This window comes from Cucumis melo, chromosome 1 (genome assembly GCF_025177605.1).
Source record: "Cucumis melo cultivar AY chromosome 1, USDA_Cmelo_AY_1.0, whole genome shotgun sequence".
In the NCBI taxonomy this organism is placed as follows: domain Eukaryota; kingdom Viridiplantae; phylum Streptophyta; class Magnoliopsida; order Cucurbitales; family Cucurbitaceae; genus Cucumis; species Cucumis melo.
In genome coordinates, this window is record NC_066857.1 from 15,718,320 (window position 1) to 15,745,250 (window position 26,931).

General features: G+C 33.6%; 3 protein-coding genes across 3 annotated transcripts; 1 reads left to right on the forward strand and 2 right to left on the reverse strand.

The window, feature by feature from the left end:
• The first annotated feature begins 335 nt into the window (after positions 1-335).
• LOC103490244 (lysine histidine transporter-like 8) lies at positions 336-4,026 on the forward strand. Its single transcript, XM_008449673.2, has 5 exons — positions 336-958; positions 1,086-1,222; positions 2,345-2,772; positions 2,895-3,026; positions 3,291-4,026. The coding sequence occupies exons 1-5, from the start codon at positions 603-605 to the stop codon at positions 3,777-3,779; spliced, it is 1,542 nt and encodes a 513-aa protein (XP_008447895.1). The 5' UTR covers positions 336-602; the 3' UTR covers positions 3,780-4,026.
• An 11,335-nt stretch (positions 4,027-15,361) lies between these two features.
• LOC103490245 (uncharacterized) lies at positions 15,362-19,315 on the reverse strand. The gene is made up of 3 exons (XM_008449674.3): positions 18,337-19,315; positions 17,703-17,888; positions 15,362-15,859 (listed from the first exon to the last, which is right to left on the reverse strand). The coding sequence occupies exons 1-3, from the start codon at positions 18,931-18,933 to the stop codon at positions 15,563-15,565; spliced, it is 1,080 nt and encodes a 359-aa protein (XP_008447896.2). The 5' UTR covers positions 18,934-19,315; the 3' UTR covers positions 15,362-15,562.
• A 1,247-nt stretch (positions 19,316-20,562) lies between these two features.
• On the reverse strand, positions 20,563-22,348 carry LOC103490246 (signal recognition particle 43 kDa protein, chloroplastic). Its single transcript, XM_008449677.3, has one exon. It carries the CDS (start codon positions 21,948-21,950, stop codon positions 20,847-20,849), a length of 1,104 nt encoding a protein of 367 aa, XP_008447899.1. The 5' UTR covers positions 21,951-22,348; the 3' UTR covers positions 20,563-20,846.
• Positions 22,349-26,931: the final 4,583 nt, after the last annotated feature.

The window sequence follows — 26,931 nt, forward strand, 5'->3', positions numbered from 1 at the left end:
AATAATGGTATTAAAAAAAAGTTTTGATCAACTAAAATGGTAACAAGGGATTAAAACAATTTAGTAATACGTGAATGTAACACTCTAAATTTAATGGTATAAGTAATTATATATAGTAAATAAAAATAATTAGGTCATATGATATAGAAAAATCAAAATTGGTGATGATTTTTTAACCCTTTTTTCTTCATAAAATTATTTTAGAAAAAATAAAGTCTATATATATATATATACACACACACACACACAAAAGAGAAGGCCAAAAACTTAATACTCTTATTGTTGACCCTATACAATAAATTTAGTTTTCAACTATTTTTCCTTGACCGCTAGTACTAGAAAAATGGTGTCATTCATTTGCTTTCACAACCCAACTTCAGAAGCTGCCATTTTGAATTCCAAGCTATTATTTTTATAATTCAATTTTTTAAATTCCAAGTTATTCCTCCACCTCAACTAATTGTGTTTATATAAAGAAACCCAATTTCAGGTTTTGATGAACAACCAAAAATAAAGCCCTTTAACAAAAAGGTGGTGGAAGGGGTTGGAGGGCTTTTTGAGCATCTCAAACCCTTAATCCAATATTATTCTAATTAACCCCAATGGATGAAGTAACAGAAGCTACCCCAACTGCCACCCCACGGGTCGTTGCTCCCCCCGCCCAATTCCACTCCCCATCTCTTACTCGGTCGCCGCTACTCTCTACCGACGACCGGATAGAAGCTGTGGCGACCAAAACCCCGCAATCGTCAAGCCCTAGACCAAGATTCAATATCACACCTATTGGAAGTCCGATTAGAAGAGCCCTAAACCTAACTAGGCTCGACCCCCATGATGCTTGGCTTCCCATCACTGAGTCGAGAAACGGAAACGCATTCTATGCTGCCTTCCATACGCTTTGCTCCGGGATCGGAATCCAAGCCCTTGTACTTCCTGTAGCCTTCACCATTCTTGGATGGTAAAATTTAAAAAGAACATCACAACTAGTTTAATATTGAGTTTTAGTTTTTTTGTTTTTTCTTTTATTGACAAGTTTTGAATATATATATATATATGTATGTATGTATGTATGTATTGTATTGTAGGGCTGGAGGAATAATAAGCTTAACAGTGGCTTTCATATGGCAACTTTATACTTTATATTTGATGGTTCAACTTCATGAATCAACAGAAACTGGGTTGCGTTATAGTAGATATCTTCATCTATTTAGTGCTTCATTTGGTGCGTATTTTTCTATATTCTAATCATCTGTGCCCTTTCCATAAACCATCTTCATCTTTTTTGTTCGTTAAAAAAAAAAAAAAAAACTTTTTTTTTCTTTTGGTATTTTAAAAGCACATGTGTTCATTATTTGCAGTAAAAAAAATCACTTTTATTTACTTTTCTTGTGTGTTGGGGTAAATAAAGTGGAAAATATAAAATAGTTTTATAAACCAAAAAAACCAAAATCAAATAGTTATCAAAATTTAAAAAAAAATATTTTAAATGAAAAATTACTATAACTATTTTTAATTATAATAAAAAAAGGAAAAAATCATTTCAAAATTTTTATATGGGTGTTTGTAAAAGTAGAAAAAAAATTGTTATAGTAAAATCTATGTCACAAAATTTATAATTACAAAAGTAGAAAATTTAAAAGCGAATAGTCTAGCCCTTTGATAATCCTTCGATAACATATCTAATTACTTGATATATTTGTCATATTTGTAATATAAAAAAAAGTGCTAGAACTGCTTTTTTTTTTTCTAAAAATTGTTGCGAAGTGATGCAATTTTATTTTTTATATTTATAAATAAGTTGGTTAGTTTGTATATATATATATGAAAATATTCACTTGGCTTTGATTTTTTTATTTAGAAAATAAAAGTGAAAAGTGAAAAATAAGTTTTTCTAAACTTTTGTTTTTCATGGGTTTATTGAAAAAAAAATGAAAATCCTAATATGATTGTAAAAATAGTAAAGGAAACATAATCTGAAGAAATTAAATTTTAAATATTTGTAAAACAACCTAGTTTCTTGTATTGTATTTCAAATAGTTGTTGGATGGTGAGTCAACTTTCCAAAATCAGTTGGAGATTTTAGCTCAAATGGCACATGTTAAAAACCAAGAAATCTTTGGTCCAAATTTTCCTACCTATTTGTATTAGAAAAAATGTCAACTTTGCAAACAAATTTAAAATTAACACCTGACCTAGTTGACATAAATATATTGAAAATCAACACAATTTATTTCAAAATTAAATTTTAGTTTGTTCAATACAAATATGGTTTTCAACATCTATTTTGCTTTAAAAGTTAGCAATATGATAGTTGTCACTAAAATAATTTAATTTGTGTTGATAGGCAACGGGCTTTCAAGGCTACTGGCCTTCTTCCCTATCCTTTACCTATCGGCGGGGACGTGCGTGGCTCTCATTATCATTGGAGGCTCAACTTCAAAGACATTCTTCCAAATTGTATGCGGAACTAATTGCAACCCCAATTACTTGACTCCCATTGAGTGGTACTTGGTGTTCACTTGCGCTGCTGTGCTCTTGGCCCAACTCCCAAACTTGAACTCCATTGCTGGCGTGTCGTTGATCGGAGCCATCACCGCAGTCGGCTACTGCACTTTGATTTGGGCGATCTCCGTCGTGAAGGGAAGATTGCCCGGCGTTTCTTATGATCCGATAAAACCCCCAGCTCAATTGGAACGGGCTTTTGCGGCTTTGAATGCTCTTGGAATCGTTGCTTTTGCTTTTAGAGGCCACAATCTCATCCTTGAGATTCAGGTAATATACTAAAACAATATTATATATATATATATATAACTTTATGTTTTGAATATTACGTTTCTGTTTTTTAGTTTTTGTTTTTCATTCTTTATGGTTTGTGTGTTTGTGGTTGGTTGCAGGGAACTATGCCATCGAGCGAAAAACACCCGTCAAGAGTGCCAATGTGGAGAGGGGTGAAGTTTGCATATTTGCTTGTAGCCGCTTGTCTCTTTCCTCTCGCTATTGGAGGCTATTGGGTTTATGGTGTTAGGGTAAAATCAAATTCTTATCGAACAAGTGTTTAATACTTTATTTCTAAACGTCAAGTTATTTAGGATCTATTTAGTAGGAAACTTAATTATGTTTTATGTTTTCTTTTTCACTTAATATTTTGAGGAATATAATCTAAATACTAGTTTTGGAAATTGTTTTCGAACTCATTAATTCAAATAATATGACATTAGTAAATATGTATACTTTTCTGATCTATTCCAGAAGATTTATTCTAAATAAACATGTACTAAAAACACTTGTAGATACCTAGTAATGGAGGGATGCTTACAGCTCTATACGCCTACCATAGCCGCGACACATCTCAGTTCCTCCTGGGCTTAACGAGCTTGCTCGTGATAATCAATGCGGTTAGCTCGTTCCAAATCTACGGCATGCCAATGTTCGACTCGATTGAAGCATGCTACACCAAGAGGAAGAAGCAAGCATGTCCATGGTGGTTAAGAGTCATCTTAAGGACAGTATTCAGCTTTATATGCTTTTTTGTGGCAATTGCGATACCGTTCCTCTCGAGCTTGGCGGGGTTGATCGGGGGCATTGCATTGCCAGTGACATTTGCTTATCCATGTTTCATGTGGTTGAAGATGAAGAAGCCGAAGAAATATGGAATTGTTTGGTGGGTTAATTGGGTTTTGGGAGTTTTGGGGATGGGGCTTAGTTTTGCCATGATTGCAGCTGGGATTTATGTGGTTATTAATACTGGTATTCAAGCTAGTTTCTTTAAGCCTCACTAAAACAAAAAATAAAATAAAATAGAGGCTTATTAAGTTAATTTCCTCTAATGGAATATGGGATAATGTCATTTGTAGGATTATTTGTGTTTTTTATATATATGGTTTTCGAGATGTTTTTTGTTCAATGTTTTCCCATATGTAATAGAGTAATTGTAATGTGAAGTGTAATCATACAAAGTGTTTTCATCTGTTTAAATTTTGTGTAGGGATGAGAGATTTATTCAAAGATGATCAATAATTTATTGTACATTTTTATTCCCTATGTTGGGTGTGCCTATCTTTTAAGTCTACACAGTTGAGTTTATAAGCCTCCCTCTCATAACGTATCTTTATTTCTTGTTTCTCATTCATTTTCTGTTTCTTTTCTTTTGAGAATATGTAATTTTAAATATAGGAAATTTTTAATATTCTAAAATTTAAATAAAATATAAATTGCGGAGAATTATTTTATAAACAAAAAAATTAATAAAGAAAAGTTAAAAATAAAGAAAGACTGAAACTGATTCTTCAAAAACCAATACACCCAAAGCATATATACTCATTATTCTTTGGAATGGTAAAATAGAAATAGAAACTTGACCGAGAACTATTTTTTTCTCATTTTTTTCTTATTTTCCTAAATGTTACCCAAGTTCTAGAAACAAGAAATAGGAAAAGTTATCAAATGAGTTCATTTCTTAAAAAGTGAAACAAAAACATAAAACAAAAAACGAGAACATTGACATAGGAATCTTTTAAGTGATGAACATTTTAGGGAATTGATTAACTAGATGAAGTCGTTATGAGTAGCATAGCTCAACAAATTAAAACACAACTTTCAATGGCACTCCCATTTACCATGAATGGTATCTCACTCAATGTTTAGTTATTCTATTATAATCATTAAAGGTCTGATCTGTTGGGGTTGATGCCCTAAATCTCGTGGTCTTGTAGTTTGTAATTGTATATATAATACAAACTTTTTATTTATCTAATAAAATAAAGTGTTTTATTTTATTTGATTTGATATTTAGTTGCATTAACTCACAAAACCAATAAACTAACATCCAAGGTTATCTTCTGTAACCTAAACATGTATGTAGAGACATACAAGTGGATCATGTTTAAGTGATAACCTAAATGGTCTGTAGTAAATGGATAAGGCTGGATACCTTATCCTGGTGACACTACGAATACGGTCTGCTTTGTAGTTGTTACAATTGTTCTAAAGTGCTACAAATGATTTGATCCTAATCATTTATGTCGAGACATTAGAGCGGGGGTATTCTATACAAAGAGTTTGTATAAGACCGGACCATGAAATGAATAGTCTCTCTTATTAACACCGTTACTAGTTGAGACTACATTTCACCAGGATGACTATAGGTGACTTGACCTGAATCTTGAGTGAGTTGTGAACTCCTGCCTATGTAGGCGATCCTTTGATTTGTATGGGTGAGAGTGGCCTATGTAGCCGACTCAATATGCCTACCATTTTGGGGATTCGTCTGATTGGGGAGCTGGGAACGCAGCTACACAAGAAGGAATTCACTCCTTCTCTATAGATGGAGTAAGTAGAGAATTTGCTCTCTTAAGGGTTGATTTCAGGGCTTGAACAATGTGGCGCCACACCCTCTCTTGGCCTGAGAGGAGTTCAGTTATAGTAGGACTATAATTATTGTTCATTAGAGGAATCAATGGTACTTAAGGAGTTAGATGTAACTACAGGGGCAAAACGGTAATTTTTGGCCTAGCTGTACTTACGAGCAATTTGTGAAGGGTCATTGCACTGTTGATTGGTTATATCTAATGGACACAAAAATATATCTACAGTTAGAAGAGTGCAACTATTAGTCTTTAGTGGAATGACTAATAGTTAATGAATATAGATTAAATTTAATTAAAGAGTTTAATTAATTAATCTCATTTCATTAGAGCTTCAATCTGTAGGTCCATAAGGTCCCCTTGTTAGCTCAATAAGGATAAATGAGAATCAAATTTATTTTGGTTTAATTTGAATTGTTCAAATTGATTAAAGGGAATAAATTGTATATGATACAATTAATATAATTTATTTGATACATTATAATGTAAAGTTTTTTATGAGAGAAGTTAATATTTGAATATGATTCAAATAATAATAGTAATATGAATGAGATTCATAAATAAACTATAGGTTAAAATTGAATTCGATTCATATTAGAACTATAGATTATATGAGAGATCTAAATCATTGGTTATATTATATATGATATAATATAAAGTTTATATTATATGAGATATAATATATTTGTAATTAAATTTATATTAATTTTATGTTATATGAGATATAATATATATTAATTAAATTTATATTGATTTTATTTAATTTAATTAATATATATATATATATATTAATATATTTAAATAGAATAGAATAACTCCCTTGGGAGTTATTCTACGTGGGAAGGATGGGGAAGTTATTTGATAACTTCCCCCTCCATTGTTGAGATTTGTTTTAAAAGAAAATAAAAAGAAAGGTTTCTTTTTTAACAGCAGAAGACAATCTTACGATCTCTCTGTATCCCAACAAAACAAAATCCTCTCAAAAGCTTCTTCCCTCACCAAAATTACAGAAGCCAACAACTCTCTGTGATTCTTTACTTGGAGAATAACGAGGAAGATTTTGTGGTGCCACGAAGCTTGGAAGAAGAATTGGTTCTACAAAGGTCAGTTTATTTTCACCTTTTCCATGAAAAGCATGTTTATTATTTTTCTTTGAATTTATTGGTTTCATAAATTGAATTTCACTCGCACGGGCGTTCATAAGCTTTCGCTTTAGGAATTCCATTCCTTCAATTGGTATCAGAGCCAAATCGTGCAATTGTTTTTTCAATTTTTTTTGAAACAAAATTCAAAGAAAAGGTGGGTATTTTTTCTCTGCATTGTTGTATGTGGGTTTGCAAAATAGATGTTTTCGATTTTGGCACCTTAGATTACAATTTTTTTTATTTTTCATTAATTTGATTGATGTAAGGGGCTGTTGTTTTGGCCATTTTAATTCTGTAATCGAGTCTGTAAGTCCATGTCGTTCGAGGCAAGTGTTGCTGGGTTGATGAACGATTTTCGGAGGCATTACGGAGTTTTTTTTTTCCAGTTCGTACAGATTCAAATCTGTACAGAGTTGCAGCAGATTTTGTTATTAAAAAAAAAAAAAAAAAACAAAACAAAACAAGTATATCTATTATGCGCGTCTTCCAAACATCGTGGATTGCTTCCTGGTGCAGTGGCTTGTTGTCCATTTCTGTTGCAAGAGGTCGTGGCTTCAAGTTCCAGATCGTGCGGTTTTTCATTTTTTTTTTTTTTCAATTAATTAAATTAATATAATTTGATTATATTAATTTGATTATTTTTTTTAGGAGTGCCAAATTCGGTCTATTTTGCTTTTAATATTTTACTGCATGTGATGTTTTATTAAACTAATTATATACATAATGTATGTCATATAGTTTAAAATCCCACCTTAGGATTATAATTATCATGCATCATACTTAAATATAAGTGTTGTATTTTAGTTGCATGATTTTCTAAGCATGCTCATGCATCATATTTAATATAATTGTTATATTATATGATAGCATGTATAATTAATATATCCATGCATCATCCTATAATTTAACATGTTGTATTATATAGTTTGATTGATGGATGTTTTTATTTTCATTGCATTAATATAATTGTTGTATTGTGTGATGAAAATGAAAATGCATTGAGCATGTCATTACTTAGAGAATATATATATTAAATGACATTAGAATTGCATGTTTATAGTTTTTAATTATTTTCTTTCCTTATAAGTGTTATAAGTTTATGAATTTAGAATTAAAATCTATAATAAAGAGTTGCATGCTAACATAAGGTCACAATTAGTTTTAAATAGTTTAAAATTAATTCACCTAGACCTTAATGAATAATATTTCTAATGAGATTAGAAATAGGGTTAATCTTTTCTCGTTTTATTAGGATTAAAATGATATCAATAAAAGATTAAATTTATAAAATATTTGTCTATAAGGGACCTTTGTCTAAGGAAGGTTCTGTCTAGGCTGGGGTACTTAAGCTGACGGTAACGGAACACCCCTACCTGGGAACTGACCTGGAAGGTGAATTAGTCAAACATTTTATAAGCATGCAATACATGATTATATTTATCAAAGTGTTTGATGAACAATAATCATATATTGTTAAACAATCCAATATAAGAGTTATATTGGGCCAATTTAACAATGGACTTAGATAAATAATTAGCCGTATTTTCTAAGTTGTTTTTTAAGTAAAACACTAAGTGGGAGGAAATGAGGTATATGATACTTCATTTTTCTTTTCATTTTTCTCCTTAAACATTCACACCGTGAGACTTATGCTCGGCCTCGAGGCACCTTTGCTTGTGTCCCCCTACGGATGGTGTTTGTGTAAGTCAATAACAAGGTGAATGGAGATAGTGTTTATAGTAAGTGGGAGAGGGATGTGTGTCAACACATCCCGCGGTCTCTTTCATTAGTTTTTAGTAAATTCTCATGCTTGGCCTTGAGGCACCTTTGCTTGTGTTCCCCTACGGAAGGTGTTTGCATTAGATTTTACTCAAACTCCAGAAATGGATAAGATTTCTTTAGTTTTTGCTCCAATCGGTTTTTTCCCTACGGATTACTTATTGGGGCGGAACTCTAGAATCTAAAATGAAAGGTTACACTTACAAGAAATTTTTAAGTAAGTTAATCATTTCTTGACTAAACAATGATGACTAACTATTATAGGAATAAGAGTTATTCTAGTGTAATATTTAGTTGAGATTGTCTCAATTTAGTGAAGGGATAATTAATCACCCTACGGAGATTTTTTATCCTACCTCACTGAAGCATCATTGCAAAATAGATATCACTTAGGATACATTAAAATTTTGCTAAATTGATTGGTTTTATATGGAAAATGCTAGTATAACTAATATAAATAAATTGTATGTTTTCAGTAATTTGATAATGACGAGTGCTACTTTGAATATGCTGGCTGCTGATAAACTTAATGGCAATAATTATGCATCTTGGAAAAATACTATCAACACTGTGCTAATCATCGATGACCTTAGATTTGTCCTAGTTGAGGAGTGTCCTCAAGTCCCAGCTGCTAATGCAACTCGAACTGTTCGAGAACCATATGAGCGTTGGGCCAAGGCAAATGAAAAAGCCCGAGCATACATCTTGGCAAGCTTATCTGAAGTATTGGCCAAGAAACATGAATCAATGCTCACTGCTCGTGAGATTATGGACTCCTTGCAGGAGATGTTTGGTCAGGCCTCTTATCAGATCAAGCATGATGCTCTGAAATACATTTATAATGCCCGTATGAATGAGGGAGCCTCAGTGCGAGAACATGTTCTCAATATGATGGTTCATTTCAACGTGGCAGAAATGAATGGGGCTGTCATCGATGAAGCCAGTCAGGTTAGCTTTATTTTGGAATCTCTGCCAGAGAGTTTCCTGCAATTTAGAAGCAATGCTGTTATGAATAAGATTGCTTATACCCTTACCACCCTTCTCAACGAGCTACAGACTTTTGAGTCTCTGATGAAAATCAAGGGACAGAAGGGAGAGGCAAATGTTGCTACTTCCACAAGAAAGTTCCATAGGGGTTCGACCTCAGGAACAAAGTCTATGCCTTCTTCATCTGGCAATAAGAAGTGGAAGAAGAAGAAGGGTGGCCAAGGAAATAAAGCTAACCTCGCTGCTGCTAAAACGACCAAGAAAACCAAAGCTGCAAAGGGAATATGTTTCCATTGCAACCAAGAGGGACATTGGAAGAGAAACTGTCCCAAGTACTTGGCAGAAAAGAAGAAGGCTAAACAAGGTAAATATGATTTACTAGTGCTAGAGACTTGTTTAGTGGAAAATGATGATTCAGCCTGGATAATAGATTCAGGTGCCACTAATCATGTTTGTTCTTCATTTCAGGGAATTAGTTCCTGGCGGCAGTTGGAGACTGGAGAGATGACGATGCGAGTTGGAACTGGGCATGTCGTCTCAGCAATTGCAGTGGGAGGGCTTCGACTTTGTTTACAGAAATCTTTTCTTTTATTAGAAAATGTATATGTTGTTCCTGATTTAAAAAGGAATTTGATTTCTGTAAAGTGCTTACTAGAACAATCTTACTCGTTAACTTTTAATGTAAATAAAGTGTTTATTTACAAAAATGGTGTTGAGATTTGTTCTGCAAAGTTAGAAAATAATCTTTATGTGTTAAGATCATTAACATCTAAAGCTCTTCTTAATACTGAAATGTTCAAAACTGCAATAACTCAAAATAAAAGACTTAAAATTTCTCCAAAAGAAAATGCTCATCTTTGGCACCTAAGATTAGGGCATATAAATCTCAATAGAATTGAGAGATTAGTAAAGAATGGACTTCTAAGTGAGTTAGAAGAAAATTCTTTACCTGTATGTGAGTCATGCCTTGAAGGTAAGATGACCAAAAGACCTTTTACTGGAAAAGGTCATAGGGCCAAAGAACCTCTAGAACTTGTACATTCAGATCTATGTGGTCCTATGAATGTTAAAGCAAGAGGAGGATTTGAATATTTCATCACTTTTACTGATGATTATTCAAGATATGGGTATGTTTATTTAATGCAACATAAGTCTGAAGCCCTTGAAAAGTTCAAGGAATACAAGGCTGAAGTTGAAAACGCATTAAGTAAAACTATTAAAACATTTCGATCGGATCGAGGTGGAGAGTATATGGATTTGAAATTCCAAAACTATTTGATGGAATGTGGAATTGTATCTCAACTCTCAGCACCTGGTACACCTCAACAGAATGGTGTATCAGAAAGGAGAAATCGAACCTTGTTGGACATGGTTCGGTCTATGATGAGTTACGCTCACTTACCTAATTCGTTTTGGGGTTATGCAGTGCAAACTGCAGTCTATATTTTGAATTGTGTTCCATCTAAAAGTGTTTCTGAAACACCTTTAAAATTATGGAATGGTCGTAAAGGTAGTTTACGTCATTTCAGAATTTGGGGTTGTCCAGCACACGTGCTTGAGAATAACCCTAAGAAATTGGAACCTCGTTCAAAATTATGTTTATTTGTAGGCTACCCCAAAGGAACTAGAGGTGGTTACTTCTATGATCCTAAAGATAATAAAGTGTTTGTATCGACAAATGCTACATTTTTAGAAGAGGACCACATAAGGGAGCACAAACCGCGTAGTAAGATAGTATTAAATGAACTTTCCAAAGAAACTACTGAACCTTCAACAAGAGTTGTTGAAGAGCCTAGTGCATTAACAAGAGTTGTTCATGTCGGTTCATCTACTAGGACACATCAACCTCAATCGTTGAGGGAACCTCGACGAAGTGGGAGGGTTACAAACTTACCTATTCGTTATATGAGTTTAACTGAAACCTTAACTGTCATATCTGATGGCGACATTGAGGATCCATTGACTTTTAAGAAGGCAATGGAGGATGTGGATAAAGATGAATGGATCAAAGCTATGAATCTTGAATTGGAGTCTATGTACTTCAATTCGGTCTGGGATCTTGTAGATCAACCTGATGGGGTAAAACCTATAGGTTGTAAATGGATCTACAAGAGAAAAAGAGGTGCAGATGGTAAGGTACAAACTTTTAAAGCTAGACTAGTGGCAAAGGGTTATACCCAAGTTGAGGGAGTTGACTATGAGGAGACTTTCTCACCTGTTGCCATGTTAAAGTCTATTCGAATACTTTTGTCCATTGCTGCATATTTTGACTATGAGATTTGGCAAATGGATGTAAAGACTGCCTTTTTGAATGGCAATCTTGAGGAGACCATCTATATGCAACAACCAGAAGGATTCATAATTCCAGGTCAAGAGCAAAAGATTTGCAAGCTTAATCGTTCTATTTATGGATTAAAACAAGCTTCTCGATCTTGGAACATAAGATTTGATACCGCAATAAAATCTTATGGATTTGATCAAATCGTTGATGAACCTTGTGTCTACAAAAGAATCATCAACAAATCAGTAGCTTTCTTAGTTTTGTACGTAGATGATATCCTACTCATTGGGAATGATATAGGTTTACTAACTGACATCAAACAATAGCTAGCAACCCAATTTCAAATGAAAGATTTGGGAGAGGCACAATTTGTTCTGGGTATTCAGATCTTTAGAGATCGTAAGAACAAAATGCTAGCTTTGTCTCAAGCATCGTATATTGACAAAATAGTTGTTAAATATTCAATGCAAAACTCCAAGAGAGGCTTACTACCTTTCAGGCATGGAGTTACTTTGTCTAAAGAACAGTGTCCTAAGACACCTCAAGACGTTGAGGAAATGAGACATATCCCCTATGCATCAGCTGTTGGCAGCTTGATGTATGCGATGTTATGTACTAGACCTGACATTTGTTATGCGGTGGGGATAGTCAGTAGATATCAATCTAATCCAGGATTAGCTCATTGGACTGCCGTTAAAACTATCCTCAAGTATCTTAGGAGAACGAGGGACTACACGCTTGTGTATGGTTCTAAGGATTTGATTCTTACAGGATACACAGACTCTGACTTTCAGACTGATAGAGATTCTAGGAAATCTACTTCAGGTTCAGTGTTCACTCTTAACGGAGGAGCTGTAGTTTGGAGAAGTATCAAGCAAGGATGTATTGCTGACTCCACTATGGAGGCAGAGTACGTTGCAGCTTGTGAAGCTGCCAAAGAGGCTGTTTGGCTTAGAAATTTCTTGATTGATTTGGAAGTCGTTCCAAACATGTCAAAGCCAATTACTCTTTACTGTGATAATAGTGGGGCTGTGGCTAATTCTAGGGAGCCCAGAAGCCACAAGCGTGGAAAGCATATTGAGCGCAAGTATCACTTGATTCGAGAGATAGTGCATCGAGGGGACGTGATCGTCACACAGATAGCTTCGACACACAATGTTGCTGATCCGTTTACAAAGCCCCTCACGGCTAAGGTGTTTGAGGGTCACCTAGAGAGTCTGGGTCTACGTGACATGCCACATTTAACCTAGGGCAAGTGGGAGATTTACTGGGTGCATATTGTATGCCCTAGTTTCTTGTTTTGTGTACTATTATAGTATTTTATTTTTTTATTTTGTACACCCCACTAGCTTTAGGACAAGTGGGAGATTGTTGGGGTTGATGCCCTAAATCTCGTGGTCTTGTAGTTTGTAATTGTATATATAATACAAACTTTTTATTTATCTAATAAAATAAAGTGTTTTATTTTATTTGATTTGATATTTAGTTGCATTAACTCACAAAACCAATAAACTAACATCCAAGGTTATCTTCTGTAACCTAAACATGTATGTAGAGACATACAAGTGGATCATGTTTAAGTGATAACCTAAATGGTCTGTAGTAAATGGATAAGGCTGGATACCTTATCCTGGTGACACTACGAATACGGTCTGCTTTGTAGTTGTTACAATTGTTCTAAAGTGCTACAAATGATTTGATCCTAATCATTTATGTCGAGACATTAGAGCGGGGGTATTCTATACAAAGAGTTTGTATAAGACCGGACCATGAAATGAATAGTCTCTCTTATTAACACCGTTACTAGTTGAGACTACATTTCACCAGGATGACTATAGGTGACTTGACCTGAATCTTGAGTGAGTTGTGAACTCCTGCCTATGTAGGCGATCCTTTGATTTGTATGGGTGAGAGTGGCCTATGTAGCCGACTCAATATGCCTACCATTTTGGGGATTCGTCTGATTGGGGAGCTGGGAACGCAGCTACACAAGAAGGAATTCACTCCTTCTCTATAGATGGAGTAAGTAGAGAATTTGCTCTCTTAAGGGTTGATTTCAGGGCTTGAACAATGTGGCGCCACACCCTCTCTTGGCCTGAGAGGAGTTCAGTTATAGTAGGACTATAATTATTGTTCATTAGAGGAATCAATGGTACTTAAGGAGTTAGATGTAACTACAGGGGCAAAACGGTAATTTTTGGCCTAGCTGTACTTACGAGCAATTTGTGAAGGGTCATTGCACTGTTGATTGGTTATATCTAATGGACACAAAAATATATCTACAGTTAGAAGAGTGCAACTATTAGTCTTTAGTGGAATGACTAATAGTTAATGAATATAGATTAAATTTAATTAAAGAGTTTAATTAATTAATCTCATTTCATTAGAGCTTCAATCTGTAGGTCCATAAGGTCCCCTTGTTAGCTCAATAAGGATAAATGAGAATCAAATTTATTTTGGTTTAATTTGAATTGTTCAAATTGATTAAAGGGAATAAATTGTATATGATACAATTAATATAATTTATTTGATACATTATAATGTAAAGTTTTTTATGAGAGAAGTTAATATTTGAATATGATTCAAATAATAATAGTAATATGAATGAGATTCATAAATAAACTATAGGTTAAAATTGAATTCGATTCATATTAGAACTATAGATTATATGAGAGATCTAAATCATTGGTTATATTATATATGATATAATATAAAGTTTATATTATATGAGATATAATATATTTGTAATTAAATTTATATTAATTTTATGTTATATGAGATATAATATATATTAATTAAATTTATATTGATTTTATTTAATTTAATTAATATATATATATATATATTAATATATTTAAATAGAATAGAATAACTCCCAAGGGAGTTATTCTACGTGGGAAGGATGGGGAAGTTATTTGATAACTTCCCCCTCCATTGTTGAGATTTGTTTTAAAAGAAAATAAAAAGAAAGGTTTCTTTTTTAACAGCAGAAGACAATCTTACGATCTCTCTGTATCCCAACAAAACAAAATCCTCTCAAAAGCTTCTTCCCTCACCAAAATTACAGAAGCCCACAACTCTCTGTGATTCTTTACTTGGAGAATAACGAGGAAGATTTTGTGGTGCCACAAAGCTTGGAAGAAGAATTGGTTCTACAAAGGTCAGTTTATTTTCACCTTTTCCATGAAAAGCATGTTTATTATTTTTCTTTGAATTTATTGGTTTCATAAATTGAATTTCACTCGCACGGGCGTTCATAAGCTTTCGCTTTAGGAATTCCATTCCTTCATGATCAACTATCAATTATAACCCACAATTAATTACAATAAAAAAACTATTTTAAAAACTTCATCTTCTCTGTATAGTGTTTACTGTTTTCCGATCATTCTCTCCCCAAAAATGATATACAACCTTATATATACTTATAACTCAAATAAAAATAGTTATTAGCACCTCAAAACAACCCAATTTTAAAAGAAAATAAAACCTCCCCAGTGCGGATGAGACTTTGAAGAATGTACTAATACAACATATACATATACATGACTAATCTAAAATGAATATAACATATTCTATTAACATAGCTTAATCTTTTTCTTCCAAAATAACGAGAGAATTTTTTAAGAACTATGATGTTGGTCAATCTTGTTATTCATCCAAACCAATATTTTTCAGTACCAGTGGAATGAATGAATAGTAACATTGACTAAGATCACAATTCACCTTTTTAAAGGAAAAAAAACACAAGGACTATTTCAAAAGCTGCTTACAAAGATGTTAACTGATGTTAAAGGGAAAAAGAGGGGGAAAAAAGAAGCAAAGAATATATATAAAGTTTAGATACAAACAAAAAAAGTAGAAAAAAATATTTAAAAAGGCAACAAAAAATTCATAGTATTTGAAAATACTTACACAATACATATAAATCACATGAAATCTTACCCAAAATTTGTAAAAAGAGAAAAAAGAGAAAAGGAAAGTCCAAAATTAGGAGAATGATGGGAAGTTCAATTATAAGTGCAAGTATTATTGAAAGAGTGAGATTTTCCAAGTTTCTTGGTGCTAAGAGTGATAGGACATGTAATTGTTGTATGAAATGTAGACTTCACCAACCTCCCTAGAATGTAAGCTCTAGATCTCACAGCCACCGTGAGGTTAAGCGATACCTCGACCCCAACCCCGTCCTGCCGTTGGTCTCGCCAATTCCCTATTGCTGAGATCCCGCCATAGAGCGGGACCTGATGCCCTGCCACCGATGTCACCATCCTTCGAGAGCTTTGTCTTTTTTGATAAAACTCCTCCATCTAAGGATCATTTTCCATATTTGGTTTAAGGTTACTCAATCTTGTGACAATTATTTAGCATCCCACACACCAATGTTTGTTCAAACATAGGACTAAGAAGGACAAGACAAAAATATGGTTTTGGTTTAATGTAGTTTTGGGCAACTATAGACTGTCCTAGAGTTTTTATGTGATAATTCCAGTCATTATAAAAATTTAAGTTAGAATAGAATTAATCAAAGACAATGATGTGAAATGTTATTTAGTTTATTGTTTTGTCACATGACAAATATTGATATATTGGAAAACTGTAGGTTTTTGGAGAATTATGAAAATTTTAATTATGTAATTTTTTTTTTTAATTATGTCACAATATGAATTTCAAGCATCATTTTATTTTAGGTTTTAAATACATAAATAATTTTTATTTTACTTTTGTTTAAAATTCATGAATGTTGTTAATTACTAGCTTACAAAACCTTAGGACTAATTTCATGTGACAATTTTATATTAAGTTGACAAAGAAATTTATGAGATATTAATTACAGTTAGGTAAATGGTCACTGTAGTTATTTATTATTTGGTTTAACCTTACAAAGACCTTCTAAGCTATTTATTATTTTCATATGGCAATTAAAGTATTTCAAATTACTTATCTAGTCCCTTTAACCTTACAAAGATTTATAATTCTAATCCTTAATTTGCCTAACCATTTTATTACCTAACAAGTCTACCCATTTAATATGTCTTAAGCCAACTTGAACATAGTTGTTGATATTTGATAAATGAATACTAAATTAGGCATATTATTTCAATTATTTTTATAATATATTAAATGAGACAATCACACATAATAGTAATTATATCTAAAATATTTATAAATACAATCCAATCCAGGAGAAAAAAAAAACTATATTTTCAACTTTTCAAGACAAAGACCATTTCTTCCAAGTTTTTTTTTTTTTTTCCATGTAAATAATTGAACTGAAATTTTGTCAAAAACATTTGAAGACCTATTTATCCTGGATAATGAAGTATAATAAATTTTACTTTTTACTAATTTTATTTTAGGAAGTATAAATAAATTTGTTAAATTTTTACTATTTTTGAAAAAACTCTAAAAGAAAAAATTGAAAGTAGAACATAAAAGCTTTTATACAACTATAGAAAATTGGATAAATTTGGATATATTTCAGAAATAATTTATTTTGAAATAATTGAAAATGGGGTTATAATAAAATAAATGTATTATGTGCAATTAAGATTCCTCCTTAATTATATTTATCCGACAAAAGTAAGCCTAAACCCAGCTTTAAAATAAGCTTAAATGTCCAAACTTAGGGACCACAACTACCAAATACAACCAAATGTGAGAAGAAAGGGAAAATTGTGAGAAGAAAAATCAAAGGTATTATTTATTATATATGCATTTTAAAAAAATGAAAATGAAGAGAAAAAGGTTTGAATTTCCGGAAATGGGGATTTATTTATTCATTCATTTATTGAATTCCAACGGCAAAATTACAAGAAAAAAGGGACCCTTATGGGGAAAAAGACTTACAAGTGTTCAGACTTTCAGACACTTGATTGCGAGTGGTAATCCCCTTCCCAACTCCCAATGTCTCAAAAGTCTCACCCCCCCCCCCCCCCCCCCTCCCCTAAATAAAATTTAATTTCTTTCTTACGAATATAAAAAAAAAAAAAACCCCTTTTTGTAATTATTCAAAATCTAAAGCCCCAAAACACCTAAAAATAAACAAAAAAAATCCATTGGTAATTCAATCTAAGCCACGGTTCCAACGTACGTGCCTACCATGCCTTAAGTTGATGTATATTTTCAAGCTTTATAGAAAGAAAGTGGTACCTGGCCGGAAGCAATTTGGAGCTGGAAATAGTGGAGCTGAAATGGAGTGGAGCTGACGTGGACACCGAAAAACGTGGCAGGATTTCTGTAGCTAATCCTCACCGTTGAATTTAATGACATCAGATCCGTTGCTACACCCCCCGGATCACTCCCTGCTTGTACGTTAAACTTCGAGAACACCATACTCTGTCATATCAATATCAGATCAATACCTCATTTCCTCATTCTTCTTTCCTTACTTAATCACACCCTCTTCTATCCTCTCTCCTATCTTTTTATTTTTTCTTATGTTCAAACTCTTTTTCTTTTTTAAATCATATCTTGTAGACCAGGTTGAAAACAGCATCGTTTTCTTCGATATCCATGATATTTCAAACCACTAGTTAATGCTCAGCAGCTTAAGTTGATCTTAAGCTGGATCAACGTAAGTTTATACTTTGGCTAATTGTATTGCAACTAACTTATCATGGACGTTGTCTCAGCTCATTCGTCCGATGACTTGGACTCGTTCTTTCTGACAATAATTAATTTACAATCGTCCAAATAAACTATTATTCCTTCATGTCAAAAACAAATACCCATCAAAGAAAACACCAATAAACCCAAAAGAAAAGGAGAAAAAAGAATCAATTACCTGTATAAGGATTTGAGGATGGAAGGATTTGCTAGCGCCCCAAAGGATGAGGGAAAAGACAGTAAAAAGAAGGACAAAAAACAAAAACAAAATCAAGTACAATCGAAACTTTCGATTCCATTTGGAATCCCGATCTTCGTTTTCCTCGTCCCCATCGTCTTCCTCATCATCATCATCCGAATCCTCAGCAAGGTGAAGCTTTCTCCAAGCCGAAACATTCCCATTCCGATTTTGGTTGCTCTTAAGCGAAGCAGAGAATCGCGAAGTGGATGACTCACGAGAATGGTGGATTGGAGAAGCGTGGTAAAAGTGGTGCGGCGGTGAACCCATGGGGCTGGACCCGTAAGACATTTTCTCGACATCGTGGTTAGACGGGCTCTGCACGTAGTACAGTGGACGCCGCGGCGATCGCGCCGGCGAGGATTGGTCGACGCTCGTGACTTCGGAGTAGGATTTGGCGTGCATTGTTGTGAGGTAGGAAGAAGAAACCGGAGGGGGGGGGGGGGGGGGGGGGGGGGGAAGGAACAGAGGAATAAGTCTGTTTTTGTTTGTTGAATAAAGGAAGAGAAGGGGTTTTATTATTTCTTTTATGGACATCACGCGCTTTTTGGATGGGCGCGTGGGGAGTTTCCTTGGGGGGATGCAAGAATGTCTATATGTCTCTCTCTCTCTCTCTCTCTCTCTCTCTCTCTCTCTCTCTCTCTCTCTCTCTTTTGTTAATTAACAATGTTAAGGCTGCCAACTCAGCTTTCTAACATACATTTGGCTAAAAAGTCCACGTGGAATCAAGAGTTACGGATTCAAATCTGTGTCGACATGTTCGTGTTAAAAACTTTCGTTGGTAATGTCAGCAAAAAATTCAGAGATTTGAATATCCTAAAGTTCCTATGTCAATTATTAAGAAATTTTGCCCCATACACTTACCTACAATGGATATCTATTTCTCTTACCTTTTCTAAGGTTCAAATTGTATTTTGCACCTACGCTGTTGAATATTTCATGTAGATACACACTATCTTTGAATTTTCACGCTTACGTAATCATTTTCGATTCACATAAAGTTGAATTTTCCAAGCGAGTGACTTTTCTATCGTATTTCTCAAATTTATAGTTCCATTGTTATTTACCTAGTTAGCATAAATTGCATTGATTTTAGTTTAAAATGAATGAAATGGAGTAGAGAAGGATTGAATGTCTATCTAGAAACTAAAAAAAAATAGACTATTGTTTGAAGAACTGAATTCAATTACTTTATTCCATGATTATTGGAAACATGTTTGATCATATCCTGAGTTATGCCATCACAAACCTCGACATATGCAAACATATAGTTTGAGGTTTCCAAACGTGCAATAAACCTCAAGTTGTATACATGTCGAGAAGGCTATTAAACTCTTGAATATAGGGCATTTTATTGCATCTACCTCACTACTAAATGCATCGCATCATTTATTATCATAATATTCACTAGAGAGTGAAGAGAATATAAAACTTATTTGGACAATTATAGCAAATAGTACTATTTAAGAAATAAACTAAAAAAAACACACAATGATGAAATATTTGTAAACATAGTAAATCTTGACCAATCACTGATAGTTGCTACCAACAATAGCAATTAATAGTATATTTCTCAAATTGGAATATATAATTGATATCATTTATCAGCAATTGCAACTTATAGTTGCTATCAGCGATACCTTCAATTTAAGAAAAACGAGAAGTAGCACCCGTAATGGTAGCACATAGAAATTTATCACTAATAGCATGTAACGGTGATGACAACCAATAAAAACTATCAACGATAGCTTTCAACACGAGAAATTCAAGAAAAATGTGGAAACAATCCTTTCTCTTGGAGAAAGGTATCTATGATAGTAACATCTAGCAATAATATCTTTCAATCTTTCCAAACCCAAAATTGTAGTCGCATTTGGAGTTTTTAATCTCTCACCGATTTTTAATGCTATATATGCTATTATTTTATTTTATTCATAAAAGAAATGAAAGATTGCTAATTGTTGGGGCTCATTTGAATCTGTTAACAAAGTCAATGTATGAATATTTAAAATCTAAAAATTGGTATAAGAAAAAAAAAAGTTTAAAAACTTTAGAAACTATAATCAAAGGGTTAAAGGAAATTGGAGAGTCGGCCGTGCCGGCTTGGGTATTTTAGCACTAAGGTCAAGGGCTTGTTGGGATGTGTTAGTTTAGTGTAAATTCATGGATTCAAACGCTTCCAATTTTCATTTCTTAATTAATTATCTCCATTTTCTCTCATCAAAGATTCCTTTCCTTCTATTAATCCAAACTATCCAAAACAAATCCACCCCCAAACATTCAAAAAAGAGAGTAAAGATTATGAATCTCTCTTCCTCTTCTTCTTCATTTTTTTTTTTTTTTTTTTTTTTTTTTTTTTGTTTCTTAAGATTTTTCCAATATTAGAAGAAAAAAATCTCTAGTTTAAATACATACTTGGGGGGGAAAGGCTTTGTCAAAGGGCGCTATCATTACTGGATTGGGCCTGAGGTTGGGTTTAGGGTTTGGGCCTGGGCCTGGGCCTTCTCAAACTCGTTAATTAAATCAGGATCCACATTATCCAAAGGCTCCCACGTGGCATCTTGTATATCCGTCCATTTAACAAGATACTCCATCTTCCCTTCATCCCCAACTCTTTTTCCGACCACCGCCTCCGCCACCGCATATTCCAACCCTGCTTCATAATCTGCCACCAAATCCTCCGCAATCAACCCCACTTTCACCCACTCATTATCCTCTCCATCTTTCCATTTCACCAAATACTCCAAATTCTCCCCTTTCCCTCTCTTCTCCAACAATTCCTCCACCTCCGCATACTCGTAAACCACTTTCTCCACTGCTCCGATCACCTTCTCCAACCCCAATCTCCTCATAAACTGAACCCTCGGCGTCGCTTTCAATATCTCCTTAGCTAACTCCAACGCCGTCCTTCCCTTCTCATCTTCAATCTCCGGATCCGCCCCCAATTCCACCAACAACTCCACCGTCTCTGGTTTCACATACCCAGCCGCCATATGCAAAGCTGTAAACCCACCGCTGTTATCACGGTGGTTAAGATTCACACCGGCTTCCGCCAATATTCTCACACATTCCACAGACCCAAGTCCAGAAACAAACAGAAGAGCGGTTCTCCCATCTTCATCCACCGCATCGAAGTCGCGTTCATCACCAGAATCTATAAGCGATTCGAGAGCGGATTTATCGGCTTTCTTTGCGGCGGTCCACCAGGGAGTTTCGTACTCGGCTACAACATCTTTAGCGATGAAATCGGAAGGAACCCATGAAGGGGAATGCCCATCTTTCCATTTAATTAGATACTCCATTCCAGTAGCGTCTGGCAGAGCACGGCTGCCGATGATGCCATCGACTTCGCCGTAGGATTCGTCGTCTTCTGGTTTGTAGGTTTGTTGCGTGATGGGTTGGTCGCTTTGAACGGCGTAAGCGGTGAAATGGGTAAAGTTGCGGCGGAGATTGAGATGGGGGATTGTAGATGGGAAAGGGATAGGGAGAGGGAGAGGGGGTTTAGGGGGAAGTTTAAGGCGAGAGAGAGATTGATTGAGAAAGACGGCTTCCATGGAGGAAGGTGCGGCTGTGGTTGTGAAGGAGGAGGAGGAGGGGGAGGAGAAGGGAAGTGGAAGAAGGGGTTGGAGAGAGAGAAACGGTGTCGATTTGGGAAGGTGGGGTATGGAAAATCTGAGATAAGAGGAAATTATGGATAAGGAAATGGATGGAATCCATGGCTGTCATTTTTGTTAGAGAAATTTTCTGTATTTTGTTTGTGTTTTTTTTTTTTTTTTTAATGGTTTATTTCACAGCTCTGAACTTTGAATTGGATTTAGTTTAGACACTTCTTTTAACCAAAAAATCAACAAACAAAGTGAGAGGAAGTTGGAAACAAGACAGAAAGTATGGAACATTTAAGTGATTCAATTAAGTTCTACATCCATTCAAATGACAAGTTTGCACTAATTTTTAACACTTTTAGTTCAAGGTTTAGTTTCCTTTTAATACCTACATTTTGATTGATATCAATTTAGTTGAAGGACTTTTGTTTTGACATAAAAGTTTTGATCTTTCAAATTAGCCTGTTTTTAGAAAATTTGTTAAAATACTTTTTCTTGGTCCATCTAGGTCCATATTTGATCAAAATCTTGTCCAAGATTAAAATCGAGGAGGTTCTACCCAACTTTTTCAAATATTATGTCATTTCCTAAAATTTTCTACCAAACCTTTGCGTTTTTCCTATGTTTTCTTATCTTTTCCAATTCCTACAGTAAATGGTATCATATGTTTCTACAAGTTTCAAATGGATTATACAATCTTAGTCTTTCAAGATTTCACCAATAAAGTCTAGAAGGATCGGCGGAACTATTTAAACTAATTTTCTTAAAGAAGGCGTTAATTTCAACCATTATCTAAATAAGCTCTCATCTTTATTTATCGGTATGCAACTATTTAATTTTTATACTTTTAGTTTCGATATTTTAAAGTCGAATGTCCTTTTCTTCTAAATATACAAGGTAGACTTTAGAGGGATCAAATCTCTAACTTAATAATGGTAATAAAATTCGTACATGTTAATGGTACAATCTAACCTTGGTCACGTATAATTTCGTCAAAATTAAATGTTATTTTTTATTATTTAAAACTTTTTACTTTGTAATTTATAAAGATGTTGGTTTCCTAATTAGGTTATTGATACAACCATGCAAGAAATTTTACTAAATCTTATAATAGTTTTAATAATAAAGATAAAATAGTCGTAAAGGTAAAAGTAATCATTACAAATGAATATAAAAGTACAAATTAAATTTGTTGCTTTTAGTTAAAGTAACGAATTTATTGTTAACCTAAATTTTGAGGTAGATAAACAGATAAATTATGTAATTGATAAAAGAATTTGATAGGTACGAGGGAGAGTAACAAAAATAGAGATTGTAAATGCATATAATAAAATTCAGGGGACTTAGTAGTAGTGGAGTGAATGGAATTAGAAAAAATGCCTAACATTTGAATCCATGACTAATTAAACATTTCATTGATGCGTTAAAAATAGCAAATATACATCTTTACTTTGGACAAATGGCAAAAATTAATTTAAATTGTTAATATAGTAAAATCTTAAAAAAAAAAAAAAAATTGGTGTAAATATACAATTATCCAAAATTCAAAACACCCCATAATTAATTTAAATTGTTTTAAGAGATTCGTATTTGAGAGAATTTTGGATAATTATACAGTAGTATAGTTATTTGAATTTAAAGTTAAAATAATTGTATCATGAAAATAATATAATTATCGGAGATTGGGTTATTATTTTGGAAAAATGAAGTGATGTGATTGGTTGAGGAGAGAGAAATATTGATTTTATTTTGAGAAAAGTTAAAAAGAATATTTGGTGGGTTTTTAACGAAGAGAGAGTATGAGATTTTTGGGAAAAAGAAAAATAATAATAATTATTATTATTATTTCATTAAATAGGCTCCTCCGGAAAAGCACTATTCATCATCTTCCTCAACAAACCCTAGTCACACAACAAGGAAACCCTAGTCGCTGCCACGTGTTGTCTCATCGCCACCGCGCTTCATCTCTCCACCGTGCGGTTACTAATCATCCGCGTAAACTGAGCTCACAGTCGTCCTCATCGTTGCGTTTTTGTAAGCCAGCAAATCGTCCACTAGCCAACCCGATCCACCGTTGTTCGTCAGCCGTTTGTCTTCAAGCGAGCCTTCAGCTGCAGACACCCGAGCCTTCACGTGAACCGTTTTCGTCGCCCATCCGTAGCCGAGTCGTCTGCCCGTCAGCGTCTTCGTTGTAAGTCGTCGGTCGTTCGTTTGCCGTCACGGTTCGTCGCTCGTCGTCGTCAACAAACATGTTCTTCGTCCGTTTGAAGAGTTGATCGCGCGCAGTCTAAGCCGTGAACACCCCAACTCGAGCCGTTGACCCATGCAAGCCGTCTTCAGTCGCACGCCTTAGTCGAACCCTCAGCGTTCGAGCCGCATGCACAAGCCATCCTCAGCGTCTGAGCCGCACGCGAGCTGCCCCTATTTTCCAAGCCACACCCGAGTCGCGCCCTATCCGAGTCGATTTCTTCCTTCAGCCGAGCCGCCTAGCCATTTTGAGCCACCAAGCTTATTTTTGCACTTTTGCCCACCTATTTTGGTAAGTTTTGGTAAATTGATTGGGTTTTGGTTAATGCCCAACAAGGATTAATTTTAGACCCTAATTAATTTAATTTTAGATTATTTAGTTACATTTTATTTGAGAGTTTGAGCTGTAGATTTTTCCAACAAAGGATAAGTTGGATTCGACCTCAACTTTGGGTAAGTTAAAATAATTGAACTTTTGGGTCTTTAAGCAACCATTAAATTTATTTTCTTAGTATTTTACCCTTAATGTTTAAGATTTTCTTGGGAAGCTTGATTTTGCTGTCAGGAGTGTGTTTCCGTGAATTAAGCTAATCCCTAGGTAAAAGATTCTCCTACTAGACCTTCAAATTGAAGTAAGAGCTTGCATGTAATTTTCCGTTATGCGTTGATGTAGCTGAGATGCATAATGAATTTATGTTATGATAACTGATAATCAGGACAAAGTTTTTGTTTATGTTGACTGTTAGTTATGACAAGGTAGTGTGATGATGATCATGTTTGATGATGTTGATGTTTATGTATGAATTACTAATCTTATCATTAAGACCGCTACGATTAATATTCATGTCATGCTTATGATGTTATGTTATGCTACATGCTATAGATAGAGTGTATTGTTAGTCTTTTCTATTAGAGTCGTACCCACATGGCTGTCCCTCGGGATCACCACCTTTCGATGGGATCACTAGTCCAGTATTTCATATGTTTACGAGTGGCTCGACGAGGTCACTCACAGCCCGATTGTCCTACTGTTTCTTTCGAGATTCACTAAAGACCAGTTTGTCCTAGGTGTTTTTTGTGTTCACCGAAGACCAGTTTTGTGTTAGGTGTTCCTTTGGGTTCACCGAATACCAGAGATGTTCCTACGGGATCACAGATTGCACATATTCAGGAACATGCTAGTTAGAGGTACCACTTTACAGGACTCTAATAAAAAGTTAACAGCCACCTAGCGGGACTAGTAGTAGGTCCCTTACTGAGTATATTTTTATACTTACTCTCTTATGTTTAATTTTCCAAGAAAAGGTAAAGGGAGAGGTAGAGGAAAGCTGGCGAATGACAAGAAGTGATCGTGGCATGCCATAGAGAATGTTTTGCTTCCACCATTATGATTTCAGTATTCCTTGTACTTTCATTATTACTCCTTAAAACTATATAGAGCCCGAACAAGAATTTTGTTATTTTGAGATTTATTTCTATTTATATATATATTTAATTATTTATGATTCTAAAGAGTATTTGAGGTTTTAATTATGAACATTTGTTTTATTTTCCAATTTACTTTAAGAAATTTTATTTTCCTAATGACCTCAGCTTAATACAAAAAGTTAGTTTCTTATAATTGGATTAAGAAAAAAAAATTTCAAATTTTAAAAATACAACAAATTTATAAGATAATTTCAACAAGTTACAAATAATATTTAAATTTATAGAAAAATTCAACAAATTTCAAATCCCAAACAACTTCAGTTAAATAAGAAATTAAAGTATTAATAAATAAATAATATTTTTTTATATAAATTATTAATAAATAGATAATAAATTATGATTTAATTAAGAAAAATCTAAAATTTTAAAAATACAACAAATTTCAAATCCCAAACAATTTCAACTGAATACTAAATAATTTTTTTAAAATTAGGAACTCAATAACATAATGTTATTTTTTTTCTAGAAAAAATATGCTTTTACTTTACATTTAAAAAACACACAAATATTCATTTAACAAAATAAAATCCTTATCATCTAAAAATTATACCATCTTGTAAATTGGTTTACAATTATCGGTACTTTGATTTTGTTGAAATTGAAAAAAAAAATTAGTGTATTGACAAAAGTGGAATTTTAAGAAGATTTTAATAAAACTTTACTATTTATTTGCCACCAAAATTGAATTTTTTAAAAATAAAAAGTAATAAAGAAATAAAAATAAATATAATTTATGCTGAAATTAAGGAATGTAATCTAAAATATAATTTCAAATTTTATTAAAATATATATTATGTATTAGTTAATAATAATTATGGATATTGTTAATAAATTATTTAAAATCTAATAAACCCGAGAATCTTGTTGCTACAATCTAGTCCAGTAACAAAATAGCAGATTTAGTTTGATTTATTAAATTTGAAGGTCTTTATCAAAATATATCATATGAGATATTCTGCCCCATCTTCAATCCATTCAAATACATGAAATCTATAAATTATCTTATAATAGAGGTAGATTCGGGTTTAATATAAATAAAAAATAGGAGCGTTATTTTGCTATTTTTCTTAATTTTTTTTTTTTTTTTTTTGCCAATTTTCAAGTTGTTACCTACGATTTCACTATTTCCATAATTATCTCTTTGTTTATGCACATTCCCATTCAGAGTGTTGCCGTCACTCTAATGGTAAATGTGTAT